Genomic DNA, 14,726 nt, shown 5'->3' with positions numbered 1-14,726 from the left:
TATATATATATTGTTAAATATAACTTTTGAAATAAAATATAATAAAGATCCTCTATCATATGAATAAATAAAGCTAATTAAAACAGGTTTTGTATATAAAATTCAGTTATTTTGTGTGCATGAAAATTGTCACAACGAAAATTTGTATTCACGAGAAATGATTATTTACATTATCATAATAAAAATGCTTTATAATAGTTATTTGCGTTTTCGAAATACCAACATTTTCAATGTGACTACGTTATAAAAATATCGAGATTTTTTATATATCAAAACTATCTTATAAATCGTTTGAGCTATGGGAGACAATGATCTTTCACAGATTTCTGATAAGAAAATTAAAGATGATACAAATATTTTTTAACATTAAACACGTATTATTTTTTTAAACAGGACAGATAATTATATAAAAGACTCTAAAGCCTCAGGCTTTGGATGCGAATTGCGTACGTTGTTGTCGCAGCTGCAGAGCCTGTCAGCTGCACTTCGGTAGAGCTGCCAAAGCCGCGTGACGAGCTCATCAAGGGACGCTATCGCACTTTCGGTGGGAAATGTCGGCAAACACTTTACGTGTAGTACTTTAGGTACGTGCTGACGCATCATTGCACGCGCTCGCATGCTGCGTTATCGCACAAATGTTTACTGCCATATATCTATGTACATATATATAAATTTAAAAAAGAGTTGTTTTTTTTATAAAGGTTTAGTACGAATGAGAGAGATAGAACTGACATTATGCGGTTGTGATCATTTTTTTTGCAGATGGAAATATAAGGGAGAAAATAACTTTATTTTTTTAATTGCCATGCTCTTCTATTTTAAAAGAATCTTATTAGTTTACAATCTTTCATAATCTTGAATCATTTTAAATTAATAAGTTATTGATCTTATCTCAACAACCGCTATCACACATTATATGGATAGTGATTATTAAGATAAGATCAATAACTTATTAATTTAAAATGATTCAAGATTATCAAAGATTGTAAACTAATAAAATTCTTTTACATTTACCAATATGTTTAATTTGAAATAACTATAAATTATTAATTTGTGATATTTGGCTTTTCATGCTTAATTTTATTTTAGCTTCTGAGCTTTATCTACATTTATTGGTATATTTACGCTTATTTTCTCGCTTGTTTAATTAATTAAGATTGATGATTAAAGAATAAATATAAACATTATTATGGAAATTTAAGTACAGTGACTTCAACGTCGTGAAATGTTCAGTTTGTGCAAAATATCCTTTACTATTAAAGAAAAAGTGGAATTAATTTTTGCTTCCTCATAGAGGAAGCTTTGTTTTATTACTTTTATGAGATAATGGATATATGTCGTAAAATTGTCAGTAAAATTAGTAATATATTACAACATTCTATTTGACCAAAACTGACAATGTTGGTTTTTACAATGATACATTTATATTTTTTTTCTACTCATTGATCTTAATTAATTGAAGCAAACGTAAATATATCAATAAATGTAAACAAAATTCAAAAGGTAAAGTAAAGTCAAATATAAAAAGTTACACCCAGAAACTACTAAATTATAATTATTAAATAACTGAACATTAAAAAAACCTTACTAAATATTACTAAACTTTGAACTAAACATATTCGTAAACGCGTAAAAGGATGTCATTAATTTACACTATTACTTTTTATTTCACAACCTTCCATTATCTCGAAAGCTTTTATTTAATAAATTTTTGAACTTGTATTAAAAACCGCTATTATATATTGATGATAAAAAGATACAATGTACTATCTAAAAAAAAAAAAAATTGACTTTGAAATTTTTTCTACACTTTCATCTACAAAAAAAATAATCCCACTATATAAGGTTATATTCTAAACAAAACAATTTTTGTACCAACAAAATTTTTTCGCATTTTTAACTGCTTATGAAATAATTCTGCATATTTCTTAAAACAAACATACGTATATATGTATGTATATATACGTGTGTATGTGTATAATATATATTACATATTCCGATTGGGAGACGCATATGAAGAAGACGACGAACGAAGCAACAACGGACTAAGGCAAGGTGTGCCACATGTAAGTTGTTACTTTTTGCGAAGACGTAACATCTGTCGCACTGACATATCCGACTTCACGTGAAAAAAAACTTGTTTTTCTCTGCTTTTGGTGGCGCGGCGGAAAAATTTGTTGGGCAAAAAAACACAAACAATCGGAATGGCCTGGATGCGCCGAATTCGTTGATTGTCCTGCACATGGGAAAGAGCGCGCGGCTTTATATATTCTCCACTTTATTAAACGCTGTCGGAAATGTAGTACACTCTTGTTCGATAAAATTCAAGAATTATGAAGTGGTCCACAGGAGTGCAGTGACAATTTTATACAAATAAAGTTAGCGCATCCAATAATAATGTTTCTGTTCACTGAATATTATCAAGCTTCCGCTTACTAAACGAATAAAGTTTATATAAGCAGCTTCATAGCTCATGAATAGTTTGTAATAATTAATAGCTTTAAGAGAGCTGTAAGATCTCTTTGAAGATAATTTAAAATAATTTTTATAAATAAAATTGTATTTTAAAATATGTAATTTCTCTATATATATATCTCTCTCCCTCCTTTTCTCTCTAATTAATACTTATATTTTAAAACTTTTTGTGCATCAAATGAATACTTGTTATGCGAAATCAATACACTATAAAACAGTCGATATATATCAGCCAATTGAACAAGTTTAGTGTCCGGTTTTGTGACCATTAATTACTTTTATAGCCATTGTTGAATAGAGTTTGAAAGGTATGTATTTTCTTTGTGTGAAAGAAACTTAATATAGATGCCCGCGATACAAGGTTTTAATTTATATTTTTTTATTATTTTACTTTCATTTTTAACAAGGTGCAATGAATATTTATAAAAAAATGGATGATGCTCTTTTAAGCGATTATGTTGTTTTAATTTTATAAATTTTATTAAATAAAAAAATTAAAGCTCTACATTCCTTCCATCTCTAGCAACATCATTTGTAACCAAATTTGATATTAATTTAAGTATGAATCTTTAGTGTACCTTTTAAAAGAACTCCAGATTTAATGGATGACCTTCTCTATGTTTGCGCGCTACCGCATCAGCACATTTATCGAATATCCTCTGGAATATCCTTTGGATGAGGAATAAGAGTCGCTGGTATATACACGTGAAAGAGGAAAACGGTACGGGCGTAACGTGTATTGTTAGTTGATCAATGGAGGGGAAAAAGAGAGAAAAAAGAAAGAGAAAAGGAAAAATAGAAGACAAAACGAACACTACAACAACACGCGAGTCTTTCCGATTGAAAAGTTTGGCCCCTCGTTCGGTAGTCGATACGCGTCTGTGGAACTCGCGGAACCAGAGAAAGCTCCCGCTCGCCCTCGGCTTACTCGAAACTCCGCCAGACAAAATTAAAGCATTGAGAGTGGCGGAAGGTAGCCGCGCAAAATACGAAGCCGGACGGGTTTATTTATGTGACAGCGTAGTTATAACACGCCCGCTCCGGCCGGCCGTGGTTCTCGAAAGTAAACGGACGCTCCCTCGATACTTTCGATTCGGTAATCGAATACGTGTAAAGTCTAGCAGCGAGAGAAAGAATCTGACGGGATTTTCCTGACTTCGGTGTGCTCTGCCGTTGTTTTCCTCGTATCAACAGAAAGTGATGAGAAGTCCGTTTGAATCCGTTTTCTCTAGAGGGAAATAGGGAACAACGATTCGCAATTTTTATGCAGCCAACTTTTGGCGCGTTCCCTTTTCTTATTTTCGAAATTGTATTCAACTTGTTGAAGAGATTTGTCTCATTACATTTGTGTAATGTAAGATAAATAAATATAATATAGAAATAATATAATATATAGATTTTCTAAAAATATAATTCTAAAAGTCACTTATTATGATATAAATAAAAAAAATAGAGCTAAGCAAAATTTTTTGCACATAAAATCCAGTTTTTCCGCATTTACGAAAATTGTCATAATATTATCGAAGAAACGTTCTTTGTATTCTCCACAAGATTGTCGATTTTATATCGTTATAATAAAAACACCTACATTATAAAAGTTGTCGAAGATCTCCCACATCTTCTTAAACTACTTTCGTGCGAAATTGTATCTATATTAATATCTTCTATTTTGTTGGGTCATTTGTCGCTTTGAATGCGTATGTAATGCATGAAACATGAGTACAGCCGAGTAAAAAGCGAGTGGTAAATAAGTATGGCATCTTAGACTTGATGGAGCGCATAGTGTCGCGCTGAAGCGAAGAAGGCGTGAGAACTTTTCTTATCTAGCGTCAAGTTCCATAATCATCGGGCTTTCCACCTCACTTTCTACGGCACCTGCCGCAACTGTATTCACGAGATTGCTTTGTTAGTTATTCGTTGAAGAACACGGTTCATTGCGACGCGAATAGACATTTAATGAGCTCGTTCCGTCGTAAAATGTTTGTATAACTTCTCGCCGGAAACCCTGCGCATCATTATCCTTCGCGTTATTCCCCAATATCTGCATGCCTGCCTGCCTACGCGAGGATCTTCACAAAGAATTCATCGGTCATTATCAATTTGTTTGAGAAGCTCTTGTAGATGCGCTGCTATTAGATATATTTACATGAGCGTAAAAATGTATAGGTTTCGTGTCCGATGCAATCATGTCATGGGCGTTGTAACTGACATTTCTCTCGCTTATATGTTTTTATTTATTTTTTCCGGACATATTTTCAACTATTTGTCAAATTAAGCAACTAAGACTGAAATATTTTGTATTTATTAAGTGGACCACGCGAACCGTCATATTGCATCTTGTATTATATATTCAGGAGGCTTGCTTATAATGGAATTTTATTTCAAAATTTAATTACGAAAATATTAAACGCGTGCCACGCGAGAAGTGTTGCATAAAATATTCTTTCATAAACTTTTTTCCTTTTCAACGAATAATTGAATATAAATTCTTTACGCGATTAAAGGTGAGATGGGGAATTCTGGGACATTCCGTCTTGAGAAAACTCTGTCGCTTTCTTATATTTTATGCAATGAGAGGCGGGATGAAAGAGGGTGTTCATCGTGGAAAGATAAGAAACAATGGTATACAAAGAGCTAACAAACGGTTGCGTTACGGTCTGCAATATTGCAAATTGATGGAAATAATGATATCTCCGTCTCTTCGTTTCTATCTTTTTTTTTTTTTTTTTTTTTTTTTTTTTTTTCAAATAGCGGAGACACTTTGCGTTCATTATTTCAGTTAGACATACATATATTGTAGTAGCAGTCAATTTACACACATTCATCGTTTGATCTGTCATCTGAGACAGATCGTACGTAACGAAGTGGTACGGTTATAACTGCACAGACCGGGTTATCAGGAAGTGTAGTATATATGATACTTACTCGACTGTAAGGTCGCGGCTATAACTTTGACCGTTGGATCGGTGTAAATCCGGACGTCGAATCCGAGCTTGCTTAATGATACCTTCAGATGTAGGGAGTCCTTTACGGATCCCTTCCTCGTGCTCATGCTCTCGAAGTGAACATGGTTTAGTATGAGCGCTACTCCTCTTCTCTTATGGTTCATGTCGTATTCCTCGGCGAATGGATCGAGATCGATTTTCACGGCCTTTTGGGTATCGATTGAGTGCCTGCTTGAACTATCATTAGGATACATTAAGCGAACATTCGGGTTAAATCGTTGAAATAATTAGGAATAATAGAGTTTCCGCGAAGAATACATTAGAAAAGAATATTATGTTATTATTCGAAACCGACGCATTCGATATCACGCTTTGCGGCTTAATTGCAAAGTGTAAACTGTAATTTTGCAAGTTGTAATTAAGTTTGTAATGACTCTAACGTTACACTCCGTTGTGTTATCTTATCATAGAAAGTTTGTAAAATATAATATTATTTTAAAGATTTGTTTTATTTTGAAGTACTAAAGTGGTGTTTAACTTTTTGGTCGATCGTGTCCCTTTAATTAACATTTGGAAATAACATTTTACTATATTACTTTGAAAGATGTTGAAATGTTTAAAGCTTTGAGAGGTTTTGATATGATTTCGCGACGAGATAGCGTAGATAACGAAATTTACTGCATTGCGTTTCGCACGAGAAACAAATAATCCCGTAACTTCGCCATTAATAACACGACGGAGCCGCGGAATTAAATGGACGGAACTCGGTATACTTATTTATATGTTCTGGGGTTGGAGTTTAATCAGGTACTTTTATTTTCTCTCCGCGATGGAAAACGTTTTTATATCTGTGCAAGAAAAGAATTTTATTATATTAACATTAATATTTTTTTCTCTTATTGAAATTCCGCTGCAAATTAAAGCGCTTGATATCTCGGGAACTCCGTTAAGGAAAAATCAACACAATATTAATGAAGGAATCCGTGATAATTTGCTGGAATATTTTACTTAAAAAGCGGGAAATATTTCCGGCTAAAAAGACGAATCTCTCTCTCGTGCTCGATGGATTAATTATAGAACTTGAACTGTGCGCGTCTGTTTGTGAAAAAATACGGAAACTTGCGTTTTTTTTTTGATCCGGTATATATTTATCTTTGTGACGAAAGCAGTCAGTATTGCATAATTATGCGCAACAACCTCGCGACACGCCGCGCATAAACATGAATACGAGTACGCGACATCGGGAACGAAATAAATGCCACTAGCATTTAGTAGCAACGTCTCCGTTGGCGTAATTAGGCGGTAGCTAGTTGTTGAATCCCGACTTGAAGACAGTCGCTGGTAAATGGATGGTCCGGTGCGATGCGAAAAAAGAAATAAAAGAAGAGAACGACACGACGAGTGAAAAAGAAAGAGAGAAAAAGAGAGAGAGAAAAACGAGCGTTTCCGGTACGTTTTGCCTCTTTGCAGTCGCTATTCGGGAAAAATATCAAGACGTTTCTCTTCTTAAGACGAACGGAGCGGCAAAGAGGGATCTTTCCTCGGAAAAGCGCAACCCTCGGTCCGTTTAGTACTTGCTGCTCACGTGCGCTTACGCAGACGGATGTTTAGCGGAGATCATACCGCGGTCAATTTAATTTCAACTTAGATCGTGATCGAGAGAGATGAACCTCCGCAATCCGCGATTCCACGGTGCTTTATCGCGCGAGAAGTGGCTTTTCGCGGTTCTCGCACACGTACGCGCTTGAGTCCAACTTTCATCGAGTTACCGCGATTATACGATCTCACCGGAAAATAAACCAGCGATATTGTAAAGGATGAAGCGAGATGAGGATGCGAAGACAGAACTGCCTTTAACTGAACGGACCGTAAACTCTGGACTTTTAAACTTGCACGGAATTTTAAGCGCGTGCTCTTAAAAGTTCTGAATGGCTGGAATTTAATTACAAGCATATGAATAGTATTGGTAATCAAATTTATATTCTTGATGAGATTGAGAAAATAAAAGTATAGAAAAGATACTTACGAGATTATTTATTCTGCGCAATCACTTTGTATAAGAAGAAAATAATGTTACGCCGGAGCGCTCAAAACACAATTAATCATAGATTAAATAAATTACAAGTACTGTAATATTCTTTCCGGGAAGACATTACGATGCCTTTTATTCATGAACTGTTGATCCAGTTTTCCGTATTTGAGAGAAAAGTTATTCTTTATTCTGGCGAATCGATCTATTGTACGACAGGAAACTATTCACTTCTCGAATATCCCGAGAATTACCAAACACTCTGTATGCTGTATATGTGTACCATTAGTCAGAACACATACCGAAATGACAAAGCAGTACTCGCGACGTTTTGTCCGCGACAAGTGACACACGTGTAACAATGAATACATGTCTATGTGCACACGTAGAGAATCCCCGTCCCAAATGTGCGTCACTGATATCACGTCGCTTCAGTGTGTGCTCTACCCTATATATAAATGTAGCTTGCTATATGTATTATCATGGGTTTTGTCGAAACGCTTTTACTTTATTGCCGCTAGATTGATGATGCAGAAATTTATCTTGCACAGCATTGCATCTCACTATGCTTTCAATCCGAAAAAATATAATAGATGTAGAATATAATATAATAATAGATATAGATATATAATAAGAATATAACAGAGCTTAGCATCTGTGCGCTTTAGTATTTTTTTTGGTGTTTATATAAAAAAATATATAAAAATAATTATATATTAATGATTATAAATATATTAAACGAAATAGTATAATTATCTTCTAATAAAAAACTTGAAAAGAATCTTACACAGAAATTCATGGATCTATTGTTATGCGCTAATATTGGTACGTAGAATTAATCTTGCTAAGAATTGCATCATCAAAAAAAGTACGACACACCGAATTAATTAAAACTTCAAGACAGGAGGGCTGAAGGGAAGAAAATACAATAGAAGTAAAGAGAATATAAGAGTCAAACGAGTGGTTCTCATAGATGGATACAATGACGAATATGAGGAGATGACACACGCACGCCCAGACACAATCGCCACGAGCACTCGAAATATGCCGGGAACAGGAGTAGGCGGGAGAGAAGAGAATACAGAACGGATGTGACAAAACCACGGTTGGGCGCTTACGAACTAGTCATAAACGTGGTGAGTCGGTTGGCCATTACGAGACAAATGTTCGTCGTGGGAGAAGTGAGTTACCGGCATTATACTACGGACTCGGCGGCGTTTATTTTAGCCTCTAAAACATTTTGCGCCTAACACACACAGCGACCTCCTTCCCACTCTAACTAGTATTATGAATATAAATTCACTCCTTCTCTCCCGCGCAACCTCCGCTCTCCTCGGTATCCGACAATTACATCGACCGTGCGTTATGCGCGGCTGCAAGAATAATCGCGTTAGGGAACCACCGAATCGCTTTTATGTGTGTACGAGGAGATCTTGATAAAAGGAAGAACGCGTAAATAATACGTCAATATCTTTTAGGTACGTGTGTACGAGGAGATCGCGATAAAAAGAAAAAGAGAAAATAATATACTAAAGAGTAGATAAAGACGCTTTATAATGCGTCTTTTATCGCGTGTGCGATAAATTCGATTGGAACGTCGGTCATTATCAAAAGGCGATCTTTGTTTGAGATTGATGTAAGATGCGAAAAGTGACAATGGATTATGATGAAAATGAGATTCCTAAAAAAATAAATATTACGAACCATATGTTATACAATGTATGTCTGTTATACATATGAATAGTACATATGACATATATATATTCATATAAATGCATAATAATATTTATTTTACGATGAATAAAGGATGAATTAAAGTAAAACAAGACTTGTATTTATATTTAATAATTAAATGCACATAGACGAAAATACATGAATAATAGAGAAAGGTTGCAACGAGTTTTTAAACATCAAAGCATCCGTATCGTTCAAACAGTTAGCCAATTACATTTTTCTATCTCCAGAGTAGAAAAGTAAATAAAGAAGCACAGTTATATCTTTAGGAATACTTTATTAGACATGAAAAAAATTGACTAAGAGTAGAATAAAGCAGATATATACAAAATGCGAATGCAACGCGAGGAAAATTCTTACAATTTAAAAAAAAAAATTATAAATTTAGGTTTGCTCTAGCGACAAAAGAGGAAACAAAAAAGCAAGCGTAAATGGCTCTGAAAAGGCCTTTAGCGCCATTCGCATGCTTACTCTTTCAACACCTCGATATCTCAAAGCTTTCTATCGGTCACGACGTGACCGAGTGATATGCTTACTTTGCTTTCCTGAACGGCCATCCGTCCGGCACGCTCCATTGCGACATATCCGGCAACGAAACATTTTGCTGCTTCCGCTCCGTGATGCACTTTGCGTTGTCCCTCTCTTCCATGTTACCTCCGGATATCTCTTAACGATCCCACGATCTGCGTTTTGCCACTGCTCGTTCTCACCTGCGGGTCGAGAGAGAGAGGATGCGCGTCGTACTTCAAATTTATCTTATCGACGTGCCCGTCGCGGAAACGCCCGATAAAAGCGTCGCCGGCGATAATACTAGCATGATAATCTATAGCATCTCCGTGCCTATCGAGAACGTTTAACCCTGCCCTCATACCACTGCATACCGCTGCACGGATTTCGGATATTCACGTGATATCGGGCGCTTTTTGCGACGCCGCGCCTCTCGGATACGGTGAACGCTTCGGTCATAGGTGTATAGCGAATGGCAAATTGCGTGGTACAAGATGAAAATTTTGTTACGTTGCTCCCCGATGGATTTTTTAATACCAATTACGTGTGACGTATTAACGTTTGTCATATTCGGTACGTAAGGTAATTTAGGGATATCTCGATATGATAACATAAAGATGATAATTCAGATTAGCGTTTTAATGTTTCACGAAAGCTGAATTAGACACTTTGATTTTTATTTTATATAAAAAAGTGAAGAGATTATTAAATATCATATAAATATCATGATTATATAAATATCATTTTTAAATAATAATAATCCGGAAACGAATATCGATTATATTAAAATTTGTAAGGTTTTAGCTTTCATTTAAAAAAAAAAAAAAGCTTTTTCTGCTCTCTTCCATATGCTACTATATGAGCGTATAATTTGTACAGTCATTAATACCATTGCAGCTCTAAATGTTACGATTTTATATTCATTATTATACATTTTACCGTGGAGATGGCAATCATCGATTGAATCTCGAATATGCGCGATATGGAAAAAACAAACTGTCAAATTTCAGAAACGCGAAATATCTCTCGCCAGCGATTTTTTTCTCCCTTTTTTGAGATATCACGTACGTGTCTTCCGCTTTTCAATTCTGTCGTCAAATATCAATAACCGCGCTTTTGTCCCTTCCTCTCGCAGTTTTACACTGTTGTGAGAATATCGGATGAATGAGACGTGTTTGCCTGGCATATACGATAGTCCTATGCTTCGGGCGTTCTATTTTACCGGCACTTGGCGATCGACCGTGTCGTACGATTCTGCAGTTAATTCACAACGGTATTTGAATTGACGATGCATGGCTTTCAATATGATAATGACGAGTGTGCTTTATGGGTGTTCTTGCACGAGCGAGAATCGGCATTTCCCAGCCGATGTTGTCGGGAATCGTCGTCTGGTTTCTAAGGAACGCGCACTTGAACGAATCAATACAAATACATGCTTGTCGAACAAGAAGAAAATTATCGGATATCAGCAATATTTTACGCAGCAGCGCCGTTTTGGAATAGTACCGCAGGGATTTATGCGCACGAGTATGTGTTCCCTGTCATTTACGAGCGCAAATCTGGGTCGATTATTACGACGCGTAATCGATCCGTAAGAAATGAAGAGAAGAAGAACTTAATAAAATTTGGTTTGATTAATTAAAAAAATCCATATAAATAGCGATATATTATAATCTCGCGAGAATAATTAAGATAAATGTTTGTTATCTTCTGTCGTGCGCGTGTATTATTTCTTTTATCGATAAAAATTTATACTAAAATATCACTCACGTCAAGTTGACGTTTTCGTTAATTCTTTGCAAAATGAGATTCGCGATTTTCATTCGCGTATAATCAGCAGTAATAGAATACAGCTGTCATTTCCGCAGGGTTTAAAAAGGGTTCGAGGCGAGTGAGCTGCAAGACGGAAAATGTCCATTTGCTCTCGTTGCAGTGCTTACCCTAGAGCGACGTGCGGTTTCTAGCGGTGTCGTTCTTTGAACCCCACGTCGTGTCATCCTGTTACCCGAAGAAAATCGCCAGTCATGACATATTGAGGCGATGTCCACTTACGTGAGAATTTCTCTTTACTTCGCATCTTATCATTCCTGCCTCGATGTTCCTGACGTCGCGAAACTTGATGTATGGTATTGCCTTATTTACGTGACCGCGGTTAGATTAACTGTAGGTAAGCAACGGAATTGCGGCGCTCTGAGTGATATAGGGCATGTAATATCGTGGCTAAAATCCGCTTGAATTCAAAAGGACCTATGCCGGGTTTTCTCATTAATAGCCAAGAAATTGAATGAAAAATTCAGCGTCGCGTGAAAGACTTGACAATTGGATTTCTACACTGAGAAAAAAAAAGTTGTTAACTTGACTAAATGCGTTCAACTGATTATCATTTTTTAAATTGAAATATTTAAGTACTTAAGTCAAATACGTCATGTTAGATTTAATATGTCGTATTTAATTTAAATACTTAAATATTTCAATTAAAGAAATAATAATTAGTTGAACGCATTTAGTCAAGTTAACAACTTTTTTTTTCTCAGTGTAGAAATCCAATTGTCAAGTCTTTCACGCGACGCTGAATTTTTCATTCAATTTCTTGGCTATTAATGAGAAAACCCGGCATAGGTCCTTTTAAATTCAAGCGGATTTTAGCCACGATATTACATGCCCTATATCACTCAGAGCGCCGCAATTCCGTTGCTTACCTACAGTTAATCTAACCGCGGTCACGTAAATAAGGCAATACCATACATCAAGTTTCGCGACGTCAGGAACATCGAGGCAGGAATGATAAGATGCGAAGTAAAGAGAAATTCTCACGTAAGTGGACATCGCCTCAATATGTCATGACTGGCGATTTTCTTCGGGTAACAGGTAAGAGCGGCTGGCGGGTGCGTTTTCATTGCGCTAGCAATAAATCCAGGAAGCAGATAAGCGTTATCGCGGTCTTTCGCCAGCACCTATCTGTAGCAGTCGTGGTTTCCCTATTCTCGAGCAGACACACGAGGCTACTACACCACGTAACGCGGTCGCCGTTGTGGCTGTTATAGACGATTCATCGATCGGTGGCTTACCGAGATCGAAACGATCAAAGACTATCGGGGGTAACATAAGCGATTGCGATATCATGTAGTTATAGACGAGTTTGTAAAATAAATATTTTTTACCAGTTCTCCCCGATTCACTTTTTATCATAATTTTTATATCTTATTGTTGAACTCCGACGTTTGATATAAACAATTAGATTGTTTTGTTTTTGTATATTGCAAATAAAAACATTTAAGTAAAATATGATTTTATTCTTATATGACAAAATTGTATTCCTGAAACTTAACCTATATATTAGCAATCTAATTTTTAAATATTATATTATTTGTGTGTCTAAAAGAAGAATGTTTAATATATAAATCACAAGCGCAATAATAATAAAAATAATTTACCTAAATAAATTATCCGGATTATATCAGTTTTAGTACCTACTCTAAAGTTTCCGTTACTTACCTCATATCTCATAGATAAAGTAAAGAAGAAACTACAGCTGCGAAACCACTGGTTCCATAATGATTCTATACAAAAGAGTACATTCATCTACTAGATGTACTTTTTTTTAATAATTGATTTCTACTTTACTTATTCAGGATAACTCTTGAAAGTTTCATTAATCTTACCGAAAACGTATAATGTAAAATAGATTGTATCGCATGAAAAGCATTATCCGTTTTTAGAAAATTTGATTAATTTTATATCATATTTTACAGAAAATTTTTGTTATTTTACTATTTGCAAAATTGCATTTTTTCTGTTTCGAATATACATCGACATTGTGTAGATATGTATGTGTTAGATAAAAGTTTATGTATTATATATTCTTTTGCACTATTGTTTTACTCGATCATAAAAACGTACACTGAGAAAAAAAGTTGTTAACTTGACTAAATGCGTTCAACTGATTATCATTTTTTTAATTGAAATATTTAAGTACTTAAGTCAAATACGTCATGTTAGATTTAATATGTCGTATTTAATTTAAATACTTAAATATTTCAATTAAAGAAATAATAATTAGTTGAACGCATTTAGTCAAGTTAACAACTTTTTTTTCTCAGTGTATGAACTGTAGTAAACTTTTCTCCCTTTCTTCTCGTTATTTTTCTAGATTCAATGCATTCGCAATGAATCATAATGAATATAACAAAATATAATTTTAAAATGTAATTAAAATATAATTTTAAAATGTCCTAAAAGCTTCTGTTAAAAGCAATTGAAATTCCAAAGTACTTACAAAACTCGGGTTTCATGAATGTAAACAGATAACAAAACCGTACTTTTATTTAATTTTAAATAGACTTTAAGTAAGCAGAATTTTTTGAGAAAAGATTGACTAAAGAATCTGTAGATGAAAGAGGAAGTGCAGACAATTTGCATTATATGTAAAATATAATTAATTGAAAAATATTTTCTTTTTGCGAAAGTAAAGGTGTTTCTCAAGTCACGAATCCGTATTAAATAGTCGTAATTCGATTACGCGAAAATACGTAATTAATCGTCGTTATCTTGTTTCCAGACATACAACACGGATGCCCAAGTTGGCGAATCGTCGGCATGCGCGACGGCACTACTCTGCGGAGTTAAAGCCAATTACGAGACCGTTGGTCTGGATTCGTCGGCGCACTTCGAGGATTGTTACTCCAGTTTCGAGGCGCGCGTTCCTTCGCTTATTAATTGGGCCCAGGAACAAGGTGAGTCTCTACATTCGATACGGGATAAAGGATTAATGTTTATAGCACTACGCTAGAAAAAGAGAGAGTATTTAGAAGTATATTTTTCACTAAATTACATCGTTATACTTTTGAGTTATATATGCACATATATTGTTGATTTCTTTGTTGATGATTCCGCGAGTTTAATTAATAATTCAGGGTTATTTTTTTTATTAGCAAATGAAATTGAAACACATGCACGAAAGGCCGTTTATTGATTTACCGTAAACGGAAGAAAGGTTGATGAATACAGATTAATCTTTTAAATCAGATCGTTACTTC

The 14,726-nt window shown here is 34.9% G+C and overlaps 2 protein-coding genes across 5 annotated transcripts in view; one reads left to right on the top strand and one right to left on the bottom strand.

Annotated features, from left to right (window-relative positions):
- The window catches only part of LOC115236718 (caspase-1-like), a 51,504-nt gene that overhangs the window by 24,684 nt on the left and 12,094 nt on the right, over positions 1-14,726 (bottom strand). For 2 of the 3 annotated variants that reach the window (XM_029809344.1, XM_029809343.1), the window contains exons 2-3: positions 9,720-9,893; positions 5,401-5,657 (exon numbers count right to left, since the gene is read on the bottom strand). In XM_029809344.1, coding sequence (XP_029665204.1) covers positions 5,401-5,657; positions 9,720-9,832 — 370 coding nt within the window. In that variant the 5' untranslated portion in view covers positions 9,833-9,893. Of the gene's footprint in view, positions 1-5,400; positions 5,658-9,719; positions 9,894-11,630; positions 11,646-14,726 lie in introns of those variants that run through there. The other variant, XM_029809345.1, reaches the window with a different exon arrangement.
- The window catches only part of LOC115236717 (alkaline phosphatase-like), a 54,184-nt gene continuing 51,106 nt past the window's right edge, over positions 11,649-14,726 (top strand). Inside the window, exons 1-2 of one of the 2 annotated variants that reach the window (XM_029809342.1) lie at positions 11,649-11,742; positions 14,249-14,423. In XM_029809342.1, coding sequence (XP_029665202.1) covers positions 11,731-11,742; positions 14,249-14,423 — 187 coding nt within the window. In that variant the 5' untranslated portion in view covers positions 11,649-11,730. The remainder of the gene's footprint in view (positions 11,743-14,248; positions 14,424-14,726) is intronic. The other variant, XM_029809341.1, reaches the window with a different exon arrangement.

This window comes from Formica exsecta, unplaced genomic scaffold (genome assembly GCF_003651465.1).
Source record: "Formica exsecta isolate Colony F162 unplaced genomic scaffold, ASM365146v1 scaffold26, whole genome shotgun sequence".
NCBI classification, from domain to species: domain Eukaryota; kingdom Metazoa; phylum Arthropoda; class Insecta; order Hymenoptera; family Formicidae; genus Formica; species Formica exsecta.
This window is presented reverse-complemented; position numbering and strand designations above follow the sequence as displayed.